The sequence below is a fragment of the Podarcis tiliguerta genome, assembly GCF_965153285.1.
Source record: "Podarcis tiliguerta genome assembly, chromosome: 3".
In the NCBI taxonomy this organism is placed as follows: Eukaryota; Metazoa; Chordata; class Lepidosauria; order Squamata; family Lacertidae; genus Podarcis; species Podarcis tiliguerta.
Genome location: NC_139536.1, coordinates 110,399,347 through 110,421,351, shown reverse-complemented (window position 1 = coordinate 110,421,351; position 22,005 = coordinate 110,399,347). Strand labels below are relative to the sequence as shown.

The 22,005-nt window shown below is 42.4% G+C and overlaps 1 protein-coding gene across 5 annotated transcripts in view; it reads right to left on the bottom strand.

Moving 5' to 3' along the window:
* ZC3H13 (zinc finger CCCH-type containing 13) overlaps window positions 1–21,930 on the bottom strand; it is a 48,423-nt gene extending 26,493 nt beyond the window's left edge. The window contains exons 1-5 of one of the 5 annotated variants that reach the window (XM_083435266.1): window positions 11,864–13,269; window positions 11,126–11,766; window positions 9,443–10,658; window positions 7,704–7,813; window positions 765–876 (exon numbers count right to left, since the gene is read on the bottom strand). In XM_083435266.1, coding sequence (XP_083291392.1) covers window positions 765–876; window positions 7,704–7,813; window positions 9,443–9,559 — 339 coding nt within the window. In that variant the 5' untranslated portion in view covers window positions 9,560–10,658; window positions 11,126–11,766; window positions 11,864–13,269. Of the gene's footprint in view, window positions 1–764; window positions 877–7,703; window positions 7,814–9,442; window positions 10,659–11,125; window positions 11,767–11,863; window positions 13,270–21,596 lie in introns of those variants that run through there. The other 4 variants (XM_083435264.1, XM_083435268.1, XM_083435265.1 and 1 more) reach the window with 4 other exon arrangements.
* Window positions 21,931–22,005: the final 75 nt, after the last annotated feature.

Genomic DNA, 22,005 nt, shown 5'->3' with positions numbered 1-22,005 from the left:
ATGGATCCTGACCAGGGAATTCACATTAGGAAATCCTGCATCCCAAAACAACTGAAGAAAGCAAGGAAGGATCTAGGAATCTTGGTTGACCACAAACCTGACATGAGCCAACAGTGTGACACGGCAGCTAAAAAAGCCAATGCAATTCTGGGCTGCATCAATAGGAGTATAACATCTAGATCAAGGGAAGTAATAGTGCCACTGTATTCTGCTCTGGTCAGACCTCACCAGGAGTACTGTGTCCAGTTCTGGGCACCACAGTTCAAGAAGGACACTGACAAACTGGAACGTGTCCAGAGGAGGGCAACCAAAATGGTCAAAGGCCTGGAAACGATGCCTTATGAGGAACGGCTAAGGAAGCTGGGCATGTTTAGCCTGGAGAAGAGGAGGTTAAGGGGTGATATGATAGCCATGTTCAAATATATAAAAGGATGTCACATAGAGGAGGGAGAAAGGTTGCATTCTGCTGCTCCAGAGAGGCGGACACGGAGCAATGGATCCAAACTACAAGAAAGAAGATTCCACCTAAACATTAGGAAGAACTTCCTGACAGTAGGAGCTGTTCGACAGTGGAATTTGCTGCCAAGGAGTGTGGTGGAGTCTCCTTCTTTGGAGGTCTTTAAGCAGAGGCTTGACAACCATATGTCAGGAGTGCTCTGATGGTGTTTCCTGCTTGGCAGGGGGTTGGACTCGATGGCCCTTGTGGTCTCTTCCAACTCTATGATTCTATGATTCTAGGAGATATATGAACATCCCATGCTCACCCTGACAGGAGAAGATTGCTCTTCTGTATTATGCTTCTGTGGTTCAGCTTCAATTTCTTGACGCTTATTCTTCATTCTTTCCCGAAGATCCCCTGTAGGCCTTTCGGGTGACCTATACAATACAGACAGAAAATATAACTGCTTCTACATCCTTTTTAAAAATACAGTTTACAGGTTTGAGATCTGCAGTTTTATAATACAGTTGTGCTTTGCCATCATGTTTCCTGTCTTCACTCAGCTCCTGCCATGTAATATGCTATACAATAACGTCCAACCCTAAATAAATTGCCATTAAAGCTACCCAGTATGAAGAAGGCTTGCCTAACCCATTTAAACAAGTTTAAATGTTGTTCGGGAACCGCGCAAAAAGTATGAACTACCATAATCCAAGGAAGTCCCCTGCCCTAGAAAATCATCCCTTACCTAAAGGAAATAAAATTAAAAGTTTGCCTAAAAGTTTCCTTATGTCTTCCAGCGTATATTAGCAATTCTCTTTCATGAGACCAAATGCTTGATTAGCCGGATATGTAAATGTCATTCTACTGCAAACAACTTGATTTTTATGGTCACCAACCTTTTTGGGCCATGGGGCACACTTGGAATTTTTAGAAAGTGCCGAGGCCACCAGCCACAAGATGGCCACTGAGGGAGGGGGGGTGGCATAACATAAAACGGCTGCAACATCTAAAAGAGCAGCAAAAGAGACAGGACTACACAAATGGTACAGTCATGCCCCCACACCAACCACCCCATCAATGGGCTGGAAAGGCACCTCCATCAGCCCCCACCACGTTCACCACAGAGAAAATCTTGTTATACCTCTCCTCTGTTCAGAACATACGGGAGGAAGGCTAGGTATCCAATCCTAGCATCCAATGAAATGCGAGCATGTTTAAGGGGGGGTACTCCATGTAAAAGAGGTCAAACCAGTGCAAACAAGAGCTAAGCAGGACAAGCAAGCTGTCTTTTGTGCACTGTGGACTTTGGATGTGCATTTACTGAGATCAATCACAGGTGCCATAGGAGGCTCTGGTGGGCACACTGGCACCCATGGGCATATATCTTGGTAACCCTTTTTGTAGTTTTAAATAATATTTTTTCAGAAAATACATAAGAAGCTAACAATCTCCCAGCCTGCCCCAGGGCAATTCAAAATACATGATATATACAGAACACCAGATCTAACTTAATACAAGTAAACCACTGAAGGTTAACTCTGAACATAATTGATCTTACTTGGAACCTTAACAAAATGAAGGAAAAAACAACAACAAAAACCTATCAGAATGATTCCTGCATACTCTTAGCTGATCTGACATTTTCCCATGACTAGGATATGCCAAACTTTATCCAGTTGCTGCTTTCCAACAACCAAATGAGCCATCTTGTAATTATGTGCAATAATGAATTCAGGAGCCATTAAGAGATAGTTTAAACTTGTAAGAGGTGCTATAATGCCTTTTAGATCAATCAAAAAGGAGGCACAAAAGCAAGTCAACTATAAAGCGAGCATCCTAAAATTTGAGTTATTTTCTGAAGACTATCTTACCAGAAAACTGAAGTTATGCAGCACACTACCCCAGTATTCCTATGAAAATCTGAACATGCCTAATGCAGATAAAGTTATGTGCAATATCCAGTTCTGTGGAGTGGGGCTGGGACATAAGAAGAAAAGCATGAAATTCCACTGGACTAGTGAAAGCTTTGAGGATGCTTGAAGTAGCTCTTACAATCCTGGTCTGCATTTATTCCTCTACATGACAGAAGAGTATGAAACTCTCTAGGTGTCATTGGAAAATAGAGTTGGGAGTCCAACAATGTCTGCAGGGCGCCACAATCAGCTTTTGCTGATTGTTCTACATTTCCCAAAGTTGAAAAAAGTTCTGATTTGAATCTGAAGCAATACAAGGGTCAATATTTCTTCACCCTGTGCTAACTACTCAGCCCAGCTCATTCTAAGTACATGCTCATTTTGAGACAATATATCTAGCTATGAAAATAAAAGAAAATAAAGCAAACATGACTGAATAAGTTGTTAACTTGGGAAGATGAATCTCAAGGGGAAAAACCTTGGCATCTTGCATTTATTTTCATCGTATCTTAACTAAAGTTTACAATAAAATATTACCACTCAAAAGACGAAATGGGTTGATTTTGGGGGGGAAAGGGAGGAAAATACATCCCATTCTCCTGAGCTTAAATATTTAGTTTATTTAGGAAGTCTTAACTGTAAGGAAACTAGAAACAGGTTTCAAAGAGCTTCCTCTCTCTTCTGCAAGTAAAGAGACTCTTTGCACATTACTCTTTCAGGTGGACACCTCAAGTGCGCACCTAAAAATGTAAACTGTGAATGTGAAAAACAGGTGTTCAAAACTACACATGTAATACGCATATACTCAGGGGAGACCAAGAGTTGGCTATGGCTTCCTGTTGAGCAGATACTCTTGAAGCAAACCTGGGGTGGTGGTTGTGACATAGAAAATATTACTTCCCATTCTTTAAGGTGAATCAGAATGTATTTCTCATTTTAATTTTTTTAGCTAACTCCGCAAGTAATACTGTAAACAAAGGAGGTCACTAATTAAATCTAATATTGGTAACGAGTTTACCATGTGATTTTAGGCAAGCCCTTATTCTCTCAGTCCCGTCACCCATCTTAGTAAGAATTATTGTGTTCATGTATAAGAAAGAGCCAGCTACTTTGAATACTGTACTTAAAATATGCTACAAAATGTTGTTTGGATTTAGCTCAGCTTAAAATCCTACAGAGGCAAAGAGAGTCCTAAATCTGAAGAGGCTAAGGATTTAAATCAGCAGAAAATTCTAGAACCTTAGATGTTCCAACAATATTTATGGAAACAAGCTCCATTTCAATCTCCGAATACTTATTTCATCCATAAGTAACAGGTGCCTTCTGATGCTATGTCAAAAGGATTCTTTTTATGGTTTAAGTTCTAATATAAAATATGAAACCAGAAAAACCACATACCTAAAAAATCTTGCTATTCTCCATATTCAATTTTTAACAAATCAAAATTAGAAGTAAAGAGCCTCAGGAATTGAGCTATAAAGGAAGCATATCTGGAGAATCAAAATTAATGAAAAGAAATTCATTTCTACTTCCTCTTTATAAAAAAAATATATTCAAGTAATGTAGGTAAAGGTAAAGGACCCCGGACGGTTAAGTCCAGTCAAATTCGACTATGCAATGAAGGTTTTTCCAGATATCTGTAATTTTAGAAGGTGTTGGATTACTTTAGTACTTTGTGTGAATTGCAAGTATTCAAGAAGGCCTCATTCTGCAATCCAGAGAACAGTATGTTACTCTTTATATAAAAACTTTACTCTCTTTAAGAACAGGTAGGTAGCCATGTTGGTCTGCCATAGTCAAAACAAAATTAAAAAAATCCTTCTAGTAGCACCTTAGAGACCAACTAAGTTTGTTATTGGTATGAGCTTTTTTATTTTGTTTCTTTATTTTTTAATTTTTTTGTTTCTCTTTAAGAAGTAATTGTTCATTCAAATAGAACCCTTATACAACTCCCTTAGAGCTAGTATGAAACTTGTAATTTGGGGGGAGGAATGAAAATGAGGACTGTACCCATATTGAAAACTAAGTAATATACAGTACCTGAAAACACTATAAAATAGTCCAATAGTCCAACCATCTCCTACATAGACAATGTTCAGTGCTTTCAGAGAGCTTTCTGTATATTTTATATGTTCTGAGAAGCAGGGCTTTTTTTTTCAACTGGAACTCAAGGAACTCAATTCCAGCACCTCTCAAGGTGGGCGCCATTGCCATTATAAGAGAACATGGGAGGCATTCATGGTGAGTTCTGACTCCTCTTTTTCTAGAAAAATAGCACTACTGAAAAGTATATTGTTTCAGCCCCAGGGAAACAGTATTTTATACCTAGAACACACTTGCGTCAGATTTTTACACGTAAGTTAAGCAGTAAACTCCTACTTTGCAGTTACTGGGGGTATTTCAAAAGGCATTGTGCCCATCAGCAATAGTCCCAACAATTTCTTTTATCCCAAAGGAAATCTAGTCATGGCGCAATCCTCAAGAAAGTGATATGCATCCCTTAGTACTTTCCTACATGCAGCCTAATGCTACAATCCACACATACACTAAAATCACAAATAAGCTCTCCAAGTAACAAGTATCCAGTTTTAATTATTTCTTTAAAGGTTTATGGTTTATTCCAGTTCATACTGGCTTTGGCTATGATTCTAAGAAATACATTTTATTTGACTTGGAAACAGTTTTTCTCGAAAGGAGTGGAACTTCCATGTAAATGGATTTAATAAAACATGTGGTTTTTAGTAAGCAGAGTTGTTCAACTGTTCAGTGTTTGAAGGACAGCAACTTTCCTTTAATATATTGATGGTTGTGCTCCTCTACGTGGAATTCCCCTTTCCTTATGTCTGCAAAGAACACCACTATAGAAATTTCAACTGTGAACAGACATCCTTGCTCTAACTTGACAAAACACAGTATTTTACAATATTATGCTTCCAGTCTAGAAGGCGAACAAGAGGGAGGAGAATTTGATCTGGAGAAGGGAGCCTGCAACCGTGCTCCTGATCTCTCAACTGTTGTCAAGAGATCATCTGTGTTACATCTGCACTTGGGATAGGTCCCCTTGCAAGTGTATAGAGAGCACAGAAATCTACTGATTTCAAAGACTCTCTCTCTCCCCTAGTCTAGTAAGCATATTTGTACATGAAATTTATGAGTAATTATTTGGCAAAGCTAGGGACGCGGGTGGCGCTGTGGGTTAAAACCACAGAGACTAGGACTTGCCGATCAGGTCGGCGGTTCGAATCCCCGCGACGGGGTGAGCTCCCGTTGCTCGGTCCCTGCTCCTGCCCACCTAGCAATTCGAAAGCACGTCAAAGTGCAAGTAGATAAATAGGTACCGCTCCAGCGGGAAGATAAACGGTGTTTCTGTGTGCTGCTTTGGTTCGCCAGAAACGGCTTAGTCATGCTGGCCACATGACCCGGAAGCTGTACGCCAGCTCCCTCAGCCAATAAAGCGAGATGAGTGCCACAACCCCAGAGTCGGTCACGACTGGACCTAATGGTCAGGGGTCCCTTTACCCTTTATTTGGCAAAGCTACTTTGCGCGCACGCACACACATGCACACACACACAACTTTTTTAAAAAAACCACTGATAAATACACATTTAGGTTATATTTAAAAGAAAATTCAGTTTTATGTTACCAAATCAGAACCAAAACAAAATGTGGCCTGGATTAATTAAACAATTTAGCACCCTACTCAGCCCTATTCTCTTTCCTCTCTCTGCCTGCCACTCCCATTTCAGGACTCTACTTTTTCACTCCCTGCCTCCTATTTCACAGCTCTCACTCATTCCCTGTTCTCTGTCATCTCTCTGCTGTTATTGGTCTTGCTGCCACATAGGAACCTCTGCTCCCATCATCCCTCCTGCTTCCTTCCTGTAAGCTGCCTCTCCTTTCGAGCTCTCCTCTGCTCCCTAGGCTCTTTCCCTCCCCCTTCATTTCTTGTTCTTCCATCACCATTGTCCTCTCAGCTGTCTTCTCTTCTGAGCTCCTGACATTTCAGCTTAACAGCACCAGGAAGAATTAAATGCCTCTCTGGCTTGCACATGCAATTGCTGTTCATTGCTCCACACCTCTCCCTCGTGTAAGTGCAGGCATGCACAATCTTCCTGGGTTTTTTTTTATTTGCGGGGGGAGATTTGCCCCCTATGGTTTTGTAAAAATATTTAATGGCGCCTTGGGATTCGCCTGGTGGTCCCACATTGGCTACAAAACTGAAGGCATGCTACGACGGAGTATATCAGTGATATATCGTCACTATGTATAATCAAGACTAGCAAATGAATTTACACGAAGAAATCTACTGTGGGGTGAGGAAATAATATTTTAATCTTCTGTTTGGTTTCGTTCTCCTGTCATCACTGGTGCCCTGAATCTATAATACCTACAGAGTAGTTGTTTGCTGGCTGAGTACATCTTAACATCTTTTAGTCTGCAATCAACAAAAGCATTTACAAATGGGAAGCAAGTCCTCATTGCAATTCCATGCAGTAATAAGTGTCAATCATAACCTTGTGCTTCACATCACAGCTATCCTTCATTCTCTGTCTCTTTTATAATAAAAAATAAATGATTCCTAAACGTATCACGAGACATGCAATTTCTCAGCAATCGTTGACGTTGCAATCCTATACATGTCTACGCAACTGTAGGTTCCACTGCATTAAAAAGGGCTTACTCCTAGGTAGCTGTGTATAGGATTATAGCCTAATTCTCCTACAGAAGATCTTTAACTGCACAGTATTCAATCTTAATTGTAAATTAATTCCATATACTAGATATTCAATCTTAGGCATTTTAGCTTTAAAAAATGCTACATAAAGTGAAAACACAGACAACTGTAGCTCTTCAGGAGTTACAAATCAAAACAATATTTTCACTTAAAGCAGTATTTTTAATCCTGCCTTCTGGCGGTAGAGACACAGTTATGAAAGCACAGTTTTGGCACAAAGGTATGCTACATTGTGAATGTACAGTAAACCATTTTACTGTCTAGCTAATAATAATGATTGTGGTGACGTCATGAGTTGAGATTTTTAGTGTTGTATTAAGCAGCTACAATACAAAATTTGAGCAAATCAGAAGCTGCAGTAACATTATGCAACCATACATTTATTAGGGTTTCCATTCCCATTTGACATCAGGTAAAATTGTTCAAGCAAAAATTAATATGCAACAAGAACATTTTATCAATCTGAAGTTACACTCAAAAGGCAAGGCATAATCACACTTCCAAATTAATTGTATTTTTAATAAAGCCATATTGCTGCATTGTAAGTTTTAAAGAACTACAAGAAAACAGCTTTTGCAAGCATGTGAATATAAAGCTGAGTTCTTCATTTACCTTCTGTAACTGCTGCTAAAGCCTTTACCTCGTGGTGAAGGGCCATGTACGAATCTACATGTGTTCCCATAGAGGCAGTTGCCAGTCTTCAGCCAGTTACGGCACTGTGTCTAAGAGACAGACATTACTGGGTGAATTTCAAACTAATTTTGGAAGTACTGCTTGTGTGAAAATTCACAAAACAAATAATTCCACATATTATTCCCACCCAACAGTAACTTGATGAAAATCAATAGTCTTAGATCTGATAGTGATCCTTTATGAGACTTTGGATTATCCCAAGACATTTCAAAATGCATTTTCATTAACTACACTGCCTTGCCACATCTCTTCACCAACTAAGGGTCAAAATCGCACTTTACCTTGATACGTAATGCAGGTGAAGACATTTCTTTTCTCCAGGCCCTTAAATGGGTTTCAGCATTTTTAACAACCTTAGTTCATTTTATCAGCCAGTGTTTTAATATTGTTTATTGGTGTTGTTTAATCTGATAGGGATTTCTGCTTTTATATATGTGTCTGTGTGCACACGCACACTTGCAGAGATTTGTTCTTAAGTTGTTGACGTATGTAGTTTAGTCATGATTTTGTACTCCAAAGTTGCTTAGCTGTATGGTGCTTATCTCATCTAAATAGTAGGAGGCCTCATAACAGGCTTTTTAAATAGGTGACTCATAAATTTAATGTGTACTACCTCAGAAGATGTGAAGTGTGCATGTACACACTTTCTTGTGTGTGTGTGTCTCTTTTTCTGATGACCAATCATCTACTTTAAAAGAAGCAAGTACAATTCATCCATGCACACATCACATCCTACAGGGTATGGGTACATTTTGAACAAAAAAGCAAAAATAAATAAATGGTCCTCGATAATTATAGCACTCAACAGATCTGAGAAATGGCACTGAGAACAAATTGCCGTCTTGCCACACCCCACAGAAGGGTCCTTCAACCGTTAACTCCCTGCATAATTCAGACTATAGGCCACAGGAATAAACAAGGTGCATTACATCAAGGGAACCTGCAGAAGAGGAATGTCTAAATGGTTGCAGCCATGAAGCCAAGCTGCACTAAACAGGGCAAGACAACACCACCACTACCTTAACAAGTCTGTAGCCAGCCTCGCTTGGGGGAAATGTATTCTCTATTCCACACATGGATACCGTATCATGAAATCAAAAGTTATCCACAGATTCTCCCCAGGAAATATCATAAGAGAGTGCAAGCCAATTTGGATTTAGCATTCCTTGCTTACTAAATCATAATTTATTAAGCCGGGGAAAGCATCAGCTCCACATGGCCATCTGCTCTCATCACATGGTGTTGCAAATGGGGTAGATTCTGGTTTAAGACCCTGATCCTAACATTAAAACCACAGTGCCCATTTTGGATGCAATGAGGATCTGTAAGTTAGTTTAATCAGGGCAGCAGCACCAAAGTTGGCACATGGAGAAATGAGCATGTGGGCCCAACACTCCTTCCCATCTCCCTGAACCGTATTTAGAAAGCCAACAATGTTACTTCGGAACATGGCTCTGTCCATTCCACCCAGCCTCATCTCTGGTTGTGCCATGCTCCAATGCCCCCAGCATAATAATCCACAAGGCATCCAACTGCAATAAGAAAGCCTTCATAAACATAAACTCCCACAACTGAGGGATGTGAAACACTATTCCCAAACATGTCTGCTCTACGAGAGGAGGGGCTACATTAAATACAAATAATACTTTTCAACTCACCTCTGCAGTACTTCCAGTGCTGGGTCCAAGTCTTTCAAATACACTGGGTCTTCTGGATGTGCTATCAGATATGGTCTTGGTATTTTCCACTGTGACCTTCCTTCTAATTTTTGACATTTTGTACTACTTCAACCAAAAAAAAAAAGCAACACTGTAAAATTCTCAAGCTGATCTATTGCAACTGAACTCATAGAAAAAATCATCTTCAGGAGTTTCTGCAGAAATCAAAGCAACAAATACTGGATTGTATTCAAGATGAATTATTATGATTTTTATTTCATACTAGTTATGACCAGGGCCCATGTTTATGCTATGTTTTGGCTTCTTTACCCTTCCTTCACTATCATCTCAAATAATATCAAGTCTAAGTGGCACCTAAAACAGACTTATAAAGCTAGACTTTTCTCCTTTCCTAAACAATAATTATATCTGTAGCAGCAACCAAAAGTATTGCTGGCATCAGATACCAACATGCCTAGAAAAAATAATGCCAAATAGATCAGTCTTCGTGTCACAGTAGTTTTTCTGAATCTGTAAACAATAGCAAACAAATCAATACCAATGTTCGTAATGTAATCCACTGTTCTGGGTGGCTGCTTCTCCTTTGAGCTACACGATCCATTACCAGCAAGAGTTCAGGGGGTAAGCATTGGGACAGATGTCAGATCCCAGCCAAAAATACAAACGTGGAACCTACTTGTGCTCAAATGTAAGACCTATTTAGCAGCCAACTGTGATACTAATACAATTTAGACCCATTTGTAAGATGAACTGTGTTCTTGATCTGTGTAACTCAAGCCAAGTGGCACTCATCTTTTTCCAAGTATGATAATCACATCAAAAGTTTGCATATTTTCTCACTATTTAAGTTAAGTTCTGGTGCATGCTCATTTATAGGGCTGGTTTTTCCAGGGAAAAGGCTTTCATTTTATAATCTTAATAACGGAAATTGCAAATCCAGCATGCAACCAACACATCTGTTCCACTGATGGGAAAATTGCAGCTCGGAGCAGGGTGGCAAAGGAGCAACTGTTTTCAAAATGAGAACTCATTAAGTGAATAGCATAAGGAATGCTTAACGATAAATTGGAACAATCCCTTTGTCAGGAGGGAAGATGAAATGAACACCAACATTTCAGGCCCAAGATGGCAATTTTCTCACTGAGGTAAGGGGCATCTACTGTGAATGAAGCTTGTCCTCCGTGCACACAATACCGTATTTTTTGCCCCATAGGACGCACCAAGTTTTTTTTTTGGGGGGGGGGAAATAAATAAAAAAAATCTTATTTCCCCCCCAGGTGCTTGTGGGGCCGGCAGTGGGGAGAAGCGCTCTTCTCCCCGCCGCCCGCCTTCAGATCAGGTATGGGGACAGCGGGAAGACGCGCTGCGCCTCCCCACTGTCCCCGGAGCTTGCGGGGCTGGCGGCGGGGTCTCCCCGTCAGCCTCCAAACCACTTCGGGAGACAGCGGGATGGCGGCATTCCGCCTCCCCGTTCCCCGACCTTGTGGGGCTGGCGCTGGGGCTCTCCTGAAGCCTGGAGAGTGAGAGGGGTCAGTGCGCACCGACCCCTCTCACTCTCCAGGCTTCAGCGAAAGCCTGCATTCGCCCCATAGGACGCACACACATTTCCCCTTCATTTTTGGAGGGGGAAAAGTGCGTCCTATAGGGCGAAAAATATGGTATTTGTGTGGGAAGTACCGTAATTGCAGGTGAATGTAGTATTATACAAAGGGCATTGCTATCGGTGAACCTGTTGTTGGATATCATACCATGCCAGTATCAGCACAGCAAATATATATTCGTCTCTTACAAGTCAATGGCTGTGTTTGCCTCCCGCAGCAGTCTCTTGCTACCCCGCTCTACCATCTTTCTTCAAATGCCTTCTCCAACCAGTGAAACAGAAGCAACCTTGATTACAGAATGTGAGTAGTGAGAAGACAGATTAACCACTGGTCCTGGTTCAGACAACATACTACAGTGGTACCTCTAGTTGCGTTCTGCTCTTGTTACGGACTTTCAGCTTACGAAAGCGGCAACCCCAGAAGTGTTTACTTCCGGGTTCGCCACGCGTGCATGTGCAGAAGCGATCTGCGCACTTCACGCAGGTGCAGAAGGGCTCGATTGTGCCGCACACATGGATGGAAGAGGCACTCTAGTTGCGGACTTTTTGGGCTGCAAACTGCACCCCGAGACGGATTAAGTCCGCAACTAGAGGTACCACTGTACATTCAATTCTCGGCTTACCTGGCCAAAAAAGGACTGGGTAGGAGTAAAGCAACTGCAAGCATAGACCATTCATGCAATCTTGCTAAGCCAAGGTTCAACTCAGTATGTCATGTGAACCAGACCATTTACAGTGGACCCTCTAGTTACGTACCGCTCTGGATACGTAACTTTCATTATGATACGAATGCGCCAAACCTGGAAGGGTATGCTTCCGGGTTTCACCAAGCAGCATGCACATAAGCGCTCTGCGCGCTTCACGCATGTGCGCAGAAGCGGTGCCTCTTTTTGGGTTGCGGACAGACCACTGGAACGAATACTGGAGGGTATTTATTTTGATAGGCAGTCATTTATATACAGAATCTATCAGTTTGAAATTAGCGGGTGCTAGTCACATTTTGCGACTGGCAACGGGCCTTTTGCGACTTGATGGAGATATCCAGGAGCCACTTTTGGCAACTAGCATCTCCACCTGCCTGGCCAGTTGATTCAGGGGGTTTGCAGGGCAGCGTGGCAACAAAAGACACGTCTTTGTTTTTTGCTGCTGCTGCTGCTGCCACCAGGTGAATCAGCTGTTTGGCAGGGTAAAGCAGAGCAAAAGACTCATCTTTTGCTGCCGCGCTACCCTCCAGACCCTGATTCACTGGGTGAATTCACACTGCTAGGTGAATCAGGCAGACCAGACACCCCTGTGGATATTTTCACCCCTCCCCTTGCAAGAATCTCCTGATGTTTTCAGAAAGGAGGGGGCGGAAACTGCTCTTTGCTTCTTCCGCTCCTGCCTGACTCTGTGTGGAGTCTGAGTGTTATCCCTGTAGAGATTAGATGGCTGAGTGAGAGCTGTAACACTCATGCAAGCCAGTAGCTCTTTAGTTTTAGTTTGCAATAGCTATTAGAAAATAAAAGAAGTTATGCTTCACAGCTTTCTTCCGTGATGTTCATACTCTGTTGAGTTTGGTGCTCACAACTCACAGTTGTGGGTCCAGTGCACTTAGACCTGCTTTCCAGGAGTGAAAGGTCTCCGGAAGTGCTTCAGTTCACCTAGCCCAGTCGGGGCAGATCCAGATATTGAGCCCAGTCGCTGGCATCGGCTCAAAGGTGTACTGACAATCCACCACCACCTCCGATTCACCCAGCAGCCAATGAATGAATGAATTGCTGCTGCAGAGCTACTGAGTGAGCAAGATGTTTGTCAGGGTAGAGCAGTAGCAAAAGACCCTGCAGGCCCCGATTCACTAAAAATTCACCCAGCAGTAATTTTTTATTGCTGCAGGGCTGCCCGGTCTGGAAGGGGGCGGGGGGAAAGTGCTGTGACATTTTATTTTGGCACCCACAGCCTAGGTTCCAGGAGCCACATGGCCCCTAGCATTCCTATCCCATCCTCTAACACTGGAATCTATAGCAAGATAGCAAATGTGGCCTCCTCCCGATGTTGTTTGGCTATAACGCCCACCATCTATTACCTATGCTAGCTGATGCTGATGGGAGTTGTGGTCAGGGCTTTTTTTTTCAGCTGGAACTCACCGGAACATTGCTCTGGCACCTCTCAGGTGGGTGCCATTGCCATTATGAAAGAACAAGGGAGGTGTCTATGGTGAGTTTTGGCACCTCTTTTTCTAGAAAAATAGAACTGGTTGTAGTCCAACATCTGAAGGGCATCACACTGTCTATCCCTCACTTGTAATGTATAGTAGAGGATCTCATTTTAGAACAACAGGGTAGGTTCCAGGTATTTCCCAGAATATACATTTGCCTTAAGATTTTTCAGGGGGGAAATGAAGGCATTCTAGTCATCTTAAAAAATGATAATACACAATATTGATTTTAAATTTGATTTGTATTGTAACCTCTCCTGTTATCTAACCTGACTTTATGCTCATTAAGCTGCTATGCTATTTATGAAATAAATACATGGAGGATACATGGAAAGGTACAGTTTGCTTTCCTATGTCATGATGCATCCTCCAAACGCAGCTTTGACTCAAATGTGCAAAGCAGTAACATAGGCCCCACTCTTCAATATTCCAACCACCTTTGCTTGCCCCAAATTTTAATGGTTTGGTGTAGAACAGTCCCATTGTCAGAACTTACTGGGGATCGGTGGGCCTTAAACAAGATGTACTCAATTTCAGTGGTCTCTGTGGTCTGAAAATACCATCACCAGCTGTCAAGCCAACACAGGATTCTGGGCATCATCCAGTCAAGTCTCACAAATTCCTACAAGGTTTGGAGCTCCTTCCAAAACAATTTGTTTGCCATCACAGAATTGTAGATTTGGAAGGGAACCTTCGGGTCACCTAGCTCAACCCCCTGCAATGCAGGAATTTCAATAATCCTAAAATAGTGGCACTTATCTTTTTTAAAAAAATAAAATTGGTCCATCACAACTTCAATAGGCTGCTTATTTTATTTATATCCCAACCTTCAACAAATCATCAAGGCAACTTATAATATGGATGGGGAACCTGGGGCTCTCAGCTTACAGTTTAAATATACCATTTTCAACAAGATGAAAATAGAAAGATCACTTCATGAATCAACACGACTTCATTTTCCAACTTTCTGGAGAAATATTATTCTACCCTGGGGCCCTGCAACCAAATGGTGCAGTGGATGTTGGCAGGGTTTCCCCCTCCATTTTTCACCTTTGGATTTTGGGTGGACACACAGGTGACCAGCTACATTAAATTATTTGGATTGTTCAACGATTTATGTGGACACCCCCCCCCCTTTAATCTCTGGGGACATTTAAGAATACTGGTAGCTTTTCTGTGTGGACCAGACAGTGACTTACATATACAATAAGTTGGTTCTTTCTACCTAATCAAAGTGCGTGTGTGTTTGTAGATACAGTGGACACACGGGTTGTGAACGTGATCTGTGCGGGATGCCTGTTAGCAACCCGCAGTATTCGCAACCCGCGATTTAGTGCTTTTGCACATGCGCCGAAACCCGGAAGTAACCTGTTCCAGGACTTCTGGGTTTCGGTGGTCCGTAACCCGAAAAAACGCAACCTGAAGCATCTATAACCCAAGGTATGACTGTAAAGGTAAAGGTAAAGGGACCCCTGACCATTAGGTCCAGTCGTGACCGACTCTGGGGTTGCGGCGCTCATCTCGCTTTATTGGCCGAGGGAGCCGGCGTTTGTTCGCAGACAGCTTCTGGGTCATGTGGCCAGCATGACTAAGCCACTTCTGGTGAACCACAGCAGCGCACGGAACGCCGTTTACCTTCCCGCTGGAATGGTACCTATTTATCTACTTGCACTTTGACATGCTTTCGAACTGCTAGGTGGGCAGGAGCTGGGACCGAACAACGGGAGCTCACCCCGTCATTGCGGGGATTTGAACCGCCAACCTTCTGATCGGCAAGTCCTAGGCTCTGTGGTTTAACCCAAAGCGCCACCTGTGTCCCCATGACTGTACAGATATGTAAATAATATAATCTGTCTTACTGTATCAGCAATCTATTTCCCCCTCACTCAGTCAACATTCAATGTTAAGAAGCTGGCAGGCTGGGGAGAGAGGACTATACACCCTTATAATTTTTCCTGCAGATATTTTTGTACTTGTGCATATGTTCGTGGTTACCCCTAAGGTGACAAGCAAGCAAGAGAAGTGCCATCAATATGGTTCTGGCTGCAAAAGTACAAGTAAGCTTTAATTACTATCAGTATAAGGTTATTTTAAAAAAACCCAAACATATGGGATTCTCAAGCAAGTACAGTGGTACCTTGGGTTAAGTACTTAATTCGTTCCGGAGGTCTGTTCTTAACCTGAAACTGTTCTTAACCTGAAGTACCACTTTAGCTAATGGGGCCTCCTGCTGCCGCCGTGCCGCAGGAGCACAATTTCTGTTCTCATCCTGAAAAAATTTCTGGGTTACCAGAATCTGTAACCTGAAGCGTATGTAATCTGAAGCGTATGTAACCAAAGGTACCAGTTTTAAAAATTCCTTGGTCTAGAGACCTGAAATTTGTTGGCTGCCAGAAAATAATATTATGTTTCTTGTTTTACTATTGTTTTAACAATAGCTACCTTTTTTCTTGTTTTACTGTTGTTTTAACAATAGCTACCACAGCACTGTATACTAGTTAGTTCAATTCTGAATACAAGTTCAAACTATGACTAGATAAAATTGATTACGACTGGACACTGTTCAATGTTCTACAAGTGGACTTCCACTTGCACAACAGAAATTCTTCTTCCATTCCTCCATTTTCAGCACCCCCTCCCACCTCAATATGCTCAGGGGACTCTCCTAACACTCTGGAACAAACCTGGGGGGGCACATGGGGGCTGGCGAATTCATTTTACCAATTGTGTCTTTTCCACTGACAAGACAGACACTGCTGCATATCACCCATTAGGGTTACACACATAAAACATAGAACTGGCAAGTATATCTCACATACAGATTACTTAAAATGTGCCTGTCTATTTTAAAAAATACTGCTGACAGACTTATTTAAACAACTGCTAGAGACAATATCAGATTATTTTCAACTGCATTTTTTCCTTATCTCCATTTCATCATATCCAAAGACTGTTTCACAAAACTAGGTATTTAATCACCAGAACTAATTACAAAACTGCCTGTGCAGACATGAAGAGTACATGTGTATAAAAAAATAGGTCATGTAGTGTTTTTTGCATGCATCCAGCTGGATCGTGGTGCTAGTCTTTGAAGGCAGTTATAGATCTAAATTTTCTCAACACTCTAACGAAGGTACAATTCCCAGAATTATTGGGGGGAGGGGGAACCATAATAGGCAAACATAAAACATAAACTGTGTTGCATATATATGTTCAGAAAGCACCTCTTACATGAAAATTGCATGTAATGCATAGGGCCAGGATCTTGAAGACAATTTCAAATCCTAGGTCAATATGTAAAATGTACAAAAATATGAAATCCATGGGAGAGGGGAAAATGGGTCCTCTTTTTAGTAGGGGGGTGGAAATTTTGGGACTAAATCTGTACAGTACTTTCTTATCAAACCTAAACTTATTTTACTGTTTTAACACAAAATGCATTGTGTATAACTTAACTGCATCCTTTAGTGTATTTACGAACTACACAGAGCAATCCTATGCATGCTTACTCAGAAGTGTGACCCACTCTATATACTGTACCTTACTATTGGGTACACTTGCATGGTGTGTAAGGATAATTTGTTTCAGGGGAGCAAGAAACTACAACAAGGAAGGGGTTAAGTCAAATGGACTGCAGACATAGGATACATGCATTTAGTATCTCTAAACTAGGGACTTAGCTACAGTGGTAAAGAGAAAACGCTTTATATGCATTATAATACTGTGAAACCAGATGGCGCTGTCTTTCGTCAACGGGATTTGTGTTATGAAATTTACAACGTGTTTAACTTAATCACTTTTTTTATGTGTCTAGATCCAACCTAGATCAAAAGTCACCAGAAGAAGGCAAGAAGCAATTCACAAGTAATGAAGGTCCTATATACTCCTCTCATAAAGATGGCAGAATCTTATAGGTGCAGAATGTATCTCAGATTTGAATTTTGTGTATGTTTCCGGTATACACAGGAATTATAAATCTCTGGTGCTTTATGCTGATTGTCTGGTGGTGGTGTCTTTTATTTATTAAATTTCTAAACCACCCTTCATCCAAAGACTGAAGGGCAGCATAAAATATAAAAACACAAAAATACATATCATAATAGCAAACAATAACAATACTCGCCCTCCATCAGTTTCAAAGATCTTTTATGAAAATCTTCATACTACAAATTCCAAAAGAAAAAAAAATGCAGATGACGGGGTTATCACTATTCCCCCAAAATTCCAGTTATTCTTTGGGGGGGGGGGGATTTAAGTCTTTGGGAAAGAAACCAATTTTTCCCACCCATAATTCCCCCCCCCCTTGCTTTCACAATGCCATCTGGGGTATCAGGATCAAATTTCTAAGAATTTCAGCAACCAAATAGACTCCTCTTTTCTATTTCCACCACCTCGTGGACTCGCCATGTGATAACACTTACTTCCTTTTCTATGAAAAATGCAACAGTCTCACATTCACTGTCCTAGAGAATGGTATTTTCATACTTCCTACCTTAATGGCACACTTCATCCACCAATTTTCTTGTGAGAATTCCCTTCATGTGCAAACAGTTCTAGGGAACACATTTTGGGGTGCATTCCCAGTTCACACAAGGCACCTCTAGAAATGCCAACATATATGTTATCAAGGAAAATTGGCATTGGTGGTGGTTGATCTGTATTTCAGGCAATTTATGCACTAATACTGAACTTCTCACCAAGAAACTTCCAGAGTCTCCTAGGAACACAGTTAGTATTCTTCATACCAGCTTCTACTCAGAGTTTCTACTCATTGATAGGACAATCACAGGACCAACCTGACATGCTTCAACTGTGGGCTAATATATCCAAAACAGCCAATTCCCTCACACTGCAGTTACATTTTACTGCAATTTTTATTACATTCATAATATTTATTAGACCTATATGCCACCCTTCTTCGTAAGATCTCAGGGCAGTTCAGATAATATGAATGTGAAGGGTACCTTAAAAAAAACCTAACCGTTTGCAACTCCTCTGTATCCTGTTTGTGGTTTTCTACGGGTGTTTTAAGGGTAACTACTGAATTTAGCTCTTTTGAAATAAAAGACTGCCAGCAAGATGCATGGTAATAAGGAGCTTTCCTTATTATTATTACAGCCTAAATATTGGGGCAAAGCATTTGTATTTGCTTGTTACCAAAGTCAGAACTCTGATCCACAGCAACTTCTTATAAAAAGAAGCATTGTTAACTTTATATCCAAATTTCAGTAGGACTGAGTATGGGTTCTTTTAGTCAAATTGGATGGTAGAATAGCAGCAACTTAAGAAAGGGTGTTGGTGTACCGTAGAACATGCACCAACTGAATAAAGCACTCTCTGGATAGAGTCAAATGACTTAAGACTGCAATTTTACGTACTTACCGAGAAGTAAGTCTCACTGAACTAAGTGGGACTTCTGAGTAAGCATACACAAAACTGCAATTCCATACATTTACCTGGAGTAAACCTCACTTAACACAGTGAGACTTGATTTCAAGAAAACATGTACTAGCTTGTGCTGCACAGTTCTAAATCTTTCTGATAAAGTGATCAGATCGAAAGAAAGCAGGGAATTTCAGCTTCCCACACCAAAATAAAAAACATTATATCTGACAAAATTTCATTTTCTATATAAATGCTAAAAGGCGTGGAATCCCAGCTATCCTCCTTTGAATATGGGCATTCAAAAACAAGGAAATCAGAGGGTAACGAGCAAGCATTACATTTAACTTTTTACCACTGCTTAGTCTACAAAGCTAAAAATAAATACTATTTTACCACAAAACTAATGTTACAGTTCTGTGTACGCCGACTTGAAAATATGTCAGAACTGATTTAGTAGTCCTAGCAATAGATCTTTACTCGGAGGAGATGAATGCCACTATAGCTATGGTGGAATAGTTTTCATAAAAACAGCATCACGTGTTTTCCCAAATATGCATACTCAGAAAAAAGTCCCACTGAAAACAGTGGGGCTTCCTTTCAAGTTCATTTGGTTTAGATCCGTCAATGTCCTGCTAACATGTTCCAGCGAACTCAATGCTGAAATTGATGGTATGTATTTTGGAGTATGGAATCTTTTGGCCCAGAGTGCCAGATTTTTACCTCCCCACACCCCAGTGGGGCAACTTTCACAAGAGGGCATGACCACCACCTGACAGGTGGGCAGTCTCACCTGCCTGTCAAAGTGACTGATAGGTGGGCAGTCTCACCTGCCTGTTAAAGTAGGCCCTTGGTGGAAGGCGAATGGTGGGACAAGACTGGCCCACAGGCCAGAGGTTCCACACCCCTGCTATTCTAACCCTCTTCTAAATAATGCTGTGCCATAAATCTATGAAACCAGATTACAGAGTGCAAATTTAAATGAGGAAAACTGTTTCCTTCATATTCTGTGGCCTAGCTGGCCACTGTCAGAGATGCAATGCTACACAGAAAAACCCCTTGAATCCAGGAGGTTTCTTGGGTTCAAGGAGGCAAAGGAACCCATGCCTCTGGGTTCAAATATCTACTTCGGCATTCAGTTTTCCACACAGTTTTTTACCTGCCTGCCCATCACCTGATTCAGAGTACAAGTTTATCTTAATTCCCACCCAATAGATTTGCAAAAACAAACATATACCCATCACTAAGCACCATGTGATGCAGGGTGCCAAATTCTAGGGCACAACTGAACTTTTCAAAAAATTGTTTGCAGTGAATAAACTCTGCACATTCATGGTGTTGGGACTTTAGAGAAGTTATTTAATTTAATTTAGGGGTTTCTATCTCATCTCTCAACAACTTGTGGCATTCTGGATGAAATGTTCAGAACATAAGTGCTTTCATAACCACTGTAGCCTGCACAGAACACTCCCTATACTATCTCACACTACACTTATGGCAACAAAAGATTTCTTAATGTACTTTAACGTACAATAGTATTGAAACTGATTTTCAATCTTGTCCCTCCTTTTTCCATTGCTAGAACTTCAGCTGGTTATTAGTTTCATGCAAACACCCATATATGCTGCAATTTTCACAGCAGTCAGAGTCAGTCAGAGCAGTCATCTGCTTCTCAATTACCCAAGGTTTCTCTCCCACTCTTGCTTTTTGCTTCCATCTTCCCCACTTGTCCTGAGGGCTTATTCAAGGTCAAAATAGCCTGTACTCATGTTGAAGAGGAGTCGGCATTATTTGTCACCTCACTTGGCTGCTATTTCCTTGTCAACTCACAGCAAGATCCTATATTGGTGCTTTGCCACCAGTGTTAGGAAATCAGATATTTAGACTGGATGCCAAATGACTCCTTAAGCCAGGGTTACAGTCGCAAAAATGGGAAGCCTAGTTGTCACTTGGAGGCCAGATGGCCTGAAAGTCGTAATTTTCCATATGACTTTTTGGTTCCTGAAATTCATTGTGCAGGTCAAAGAGTATTCTACAGGATGTGTTGCTAAGTGTGTGAAAACAGTCAAGATCCAAGGATCCCCATGCACTCCACACCTGCAGACGGGGGAAGACGCCAGGCGCGATCCTGGCACCCACAGGCATCTTCACTTGGTCGCAAGGTGCAAAATGCGCCTGGGGAATTTCAAACGCTGCTTGCTGCCTCCCCAAGGCGGGATGTGTAAAATTGGCTAAAATAAGTGAATACACTCATACCTCAGGATAATTATGCTTCAGGATAAGTATTTTTGGGTTGCGCTCCACGGCGACCCAGAAGTAACGGAGCACGTTACTTATGGGTTTCACCGCTTGCGCAGACGGTCAAAATGACATCACGTGCACGCATGGAAGCGGCAAAATGAGACCCGCACAGTTGCGTCTTACATTCTGTTCAGGATGCGAACTGGGCTCCAGAACGGATCGCGTTCGCATCCCGAGATACCACTGTACAGTGGAACCTCTGGCTGCGAACATGATCCATGTGGGAAGCATGTTCGCAACCTGCAGTGCCGCATCTGCGCACGCACGGGTCACGATTTGGCACTTCTGCGCATCCGCAAAGTGCGATTCTACGCATGCGCGAGTGCCGGAACCCGGAAGCAACCCGTTCCGGTACTTCTGGGTTTGGTGTGGTGCACAACCCGAAACTGCGTAACCTGAAGCATCCGTAACCCGAGGTACCACTGTAAATAGAAGTGGACGGGATAACTGCTGGGCGGGGATGATTACTGCTGCTCCTTCATAAGAGCTGGAAGGGACCAACCAGGAACCTTTTGCCCCATATGGGTCTCGAACCCTCGAGATTAAGAGTCTCCTGCTCTACCAACTGAGTTACCTCAGGCCTACAAAATATAAAAATGAGGGTGAAATAACTGGCCCTCCCCTCCCCCCCCCCCACGGCCCAAACGACTCACCTGCTTCCTCCGCCCCCGACCTGCTCCTCCTCCCCGCCGCCGCCACCGCCGCCGCCGCACAGGGCGGAGAGGGGGGGAGAGGGCGAGGGGGGAGTCCGTCCTCCCGGGCCTAAGAGCCGCGCCACACGGGGAGGAAAGCGGGGAGCAGGCCTTGCTCCGGCTGCCGCCGCTTCAGCAGCAGCAGCAGCAGCAGCAGCAGCACCACGACGGCGGCGACGACGCCCTCTTCCCCTTCACGGCCCTATTCGCCTGAGGGGAAAAAAAAAATCACCACAGCGCAGGAAGCCCACTGCCGCCCTCCCCCCCAACGGATTCGTTTCCCCCCTCCCCACTGCGCCTGCGCGACCAGCCACGGCCGCTCCTCCTCTCGCGGGGCCTCGCTTCTGCCGCAATGGATACCGGAAACGGA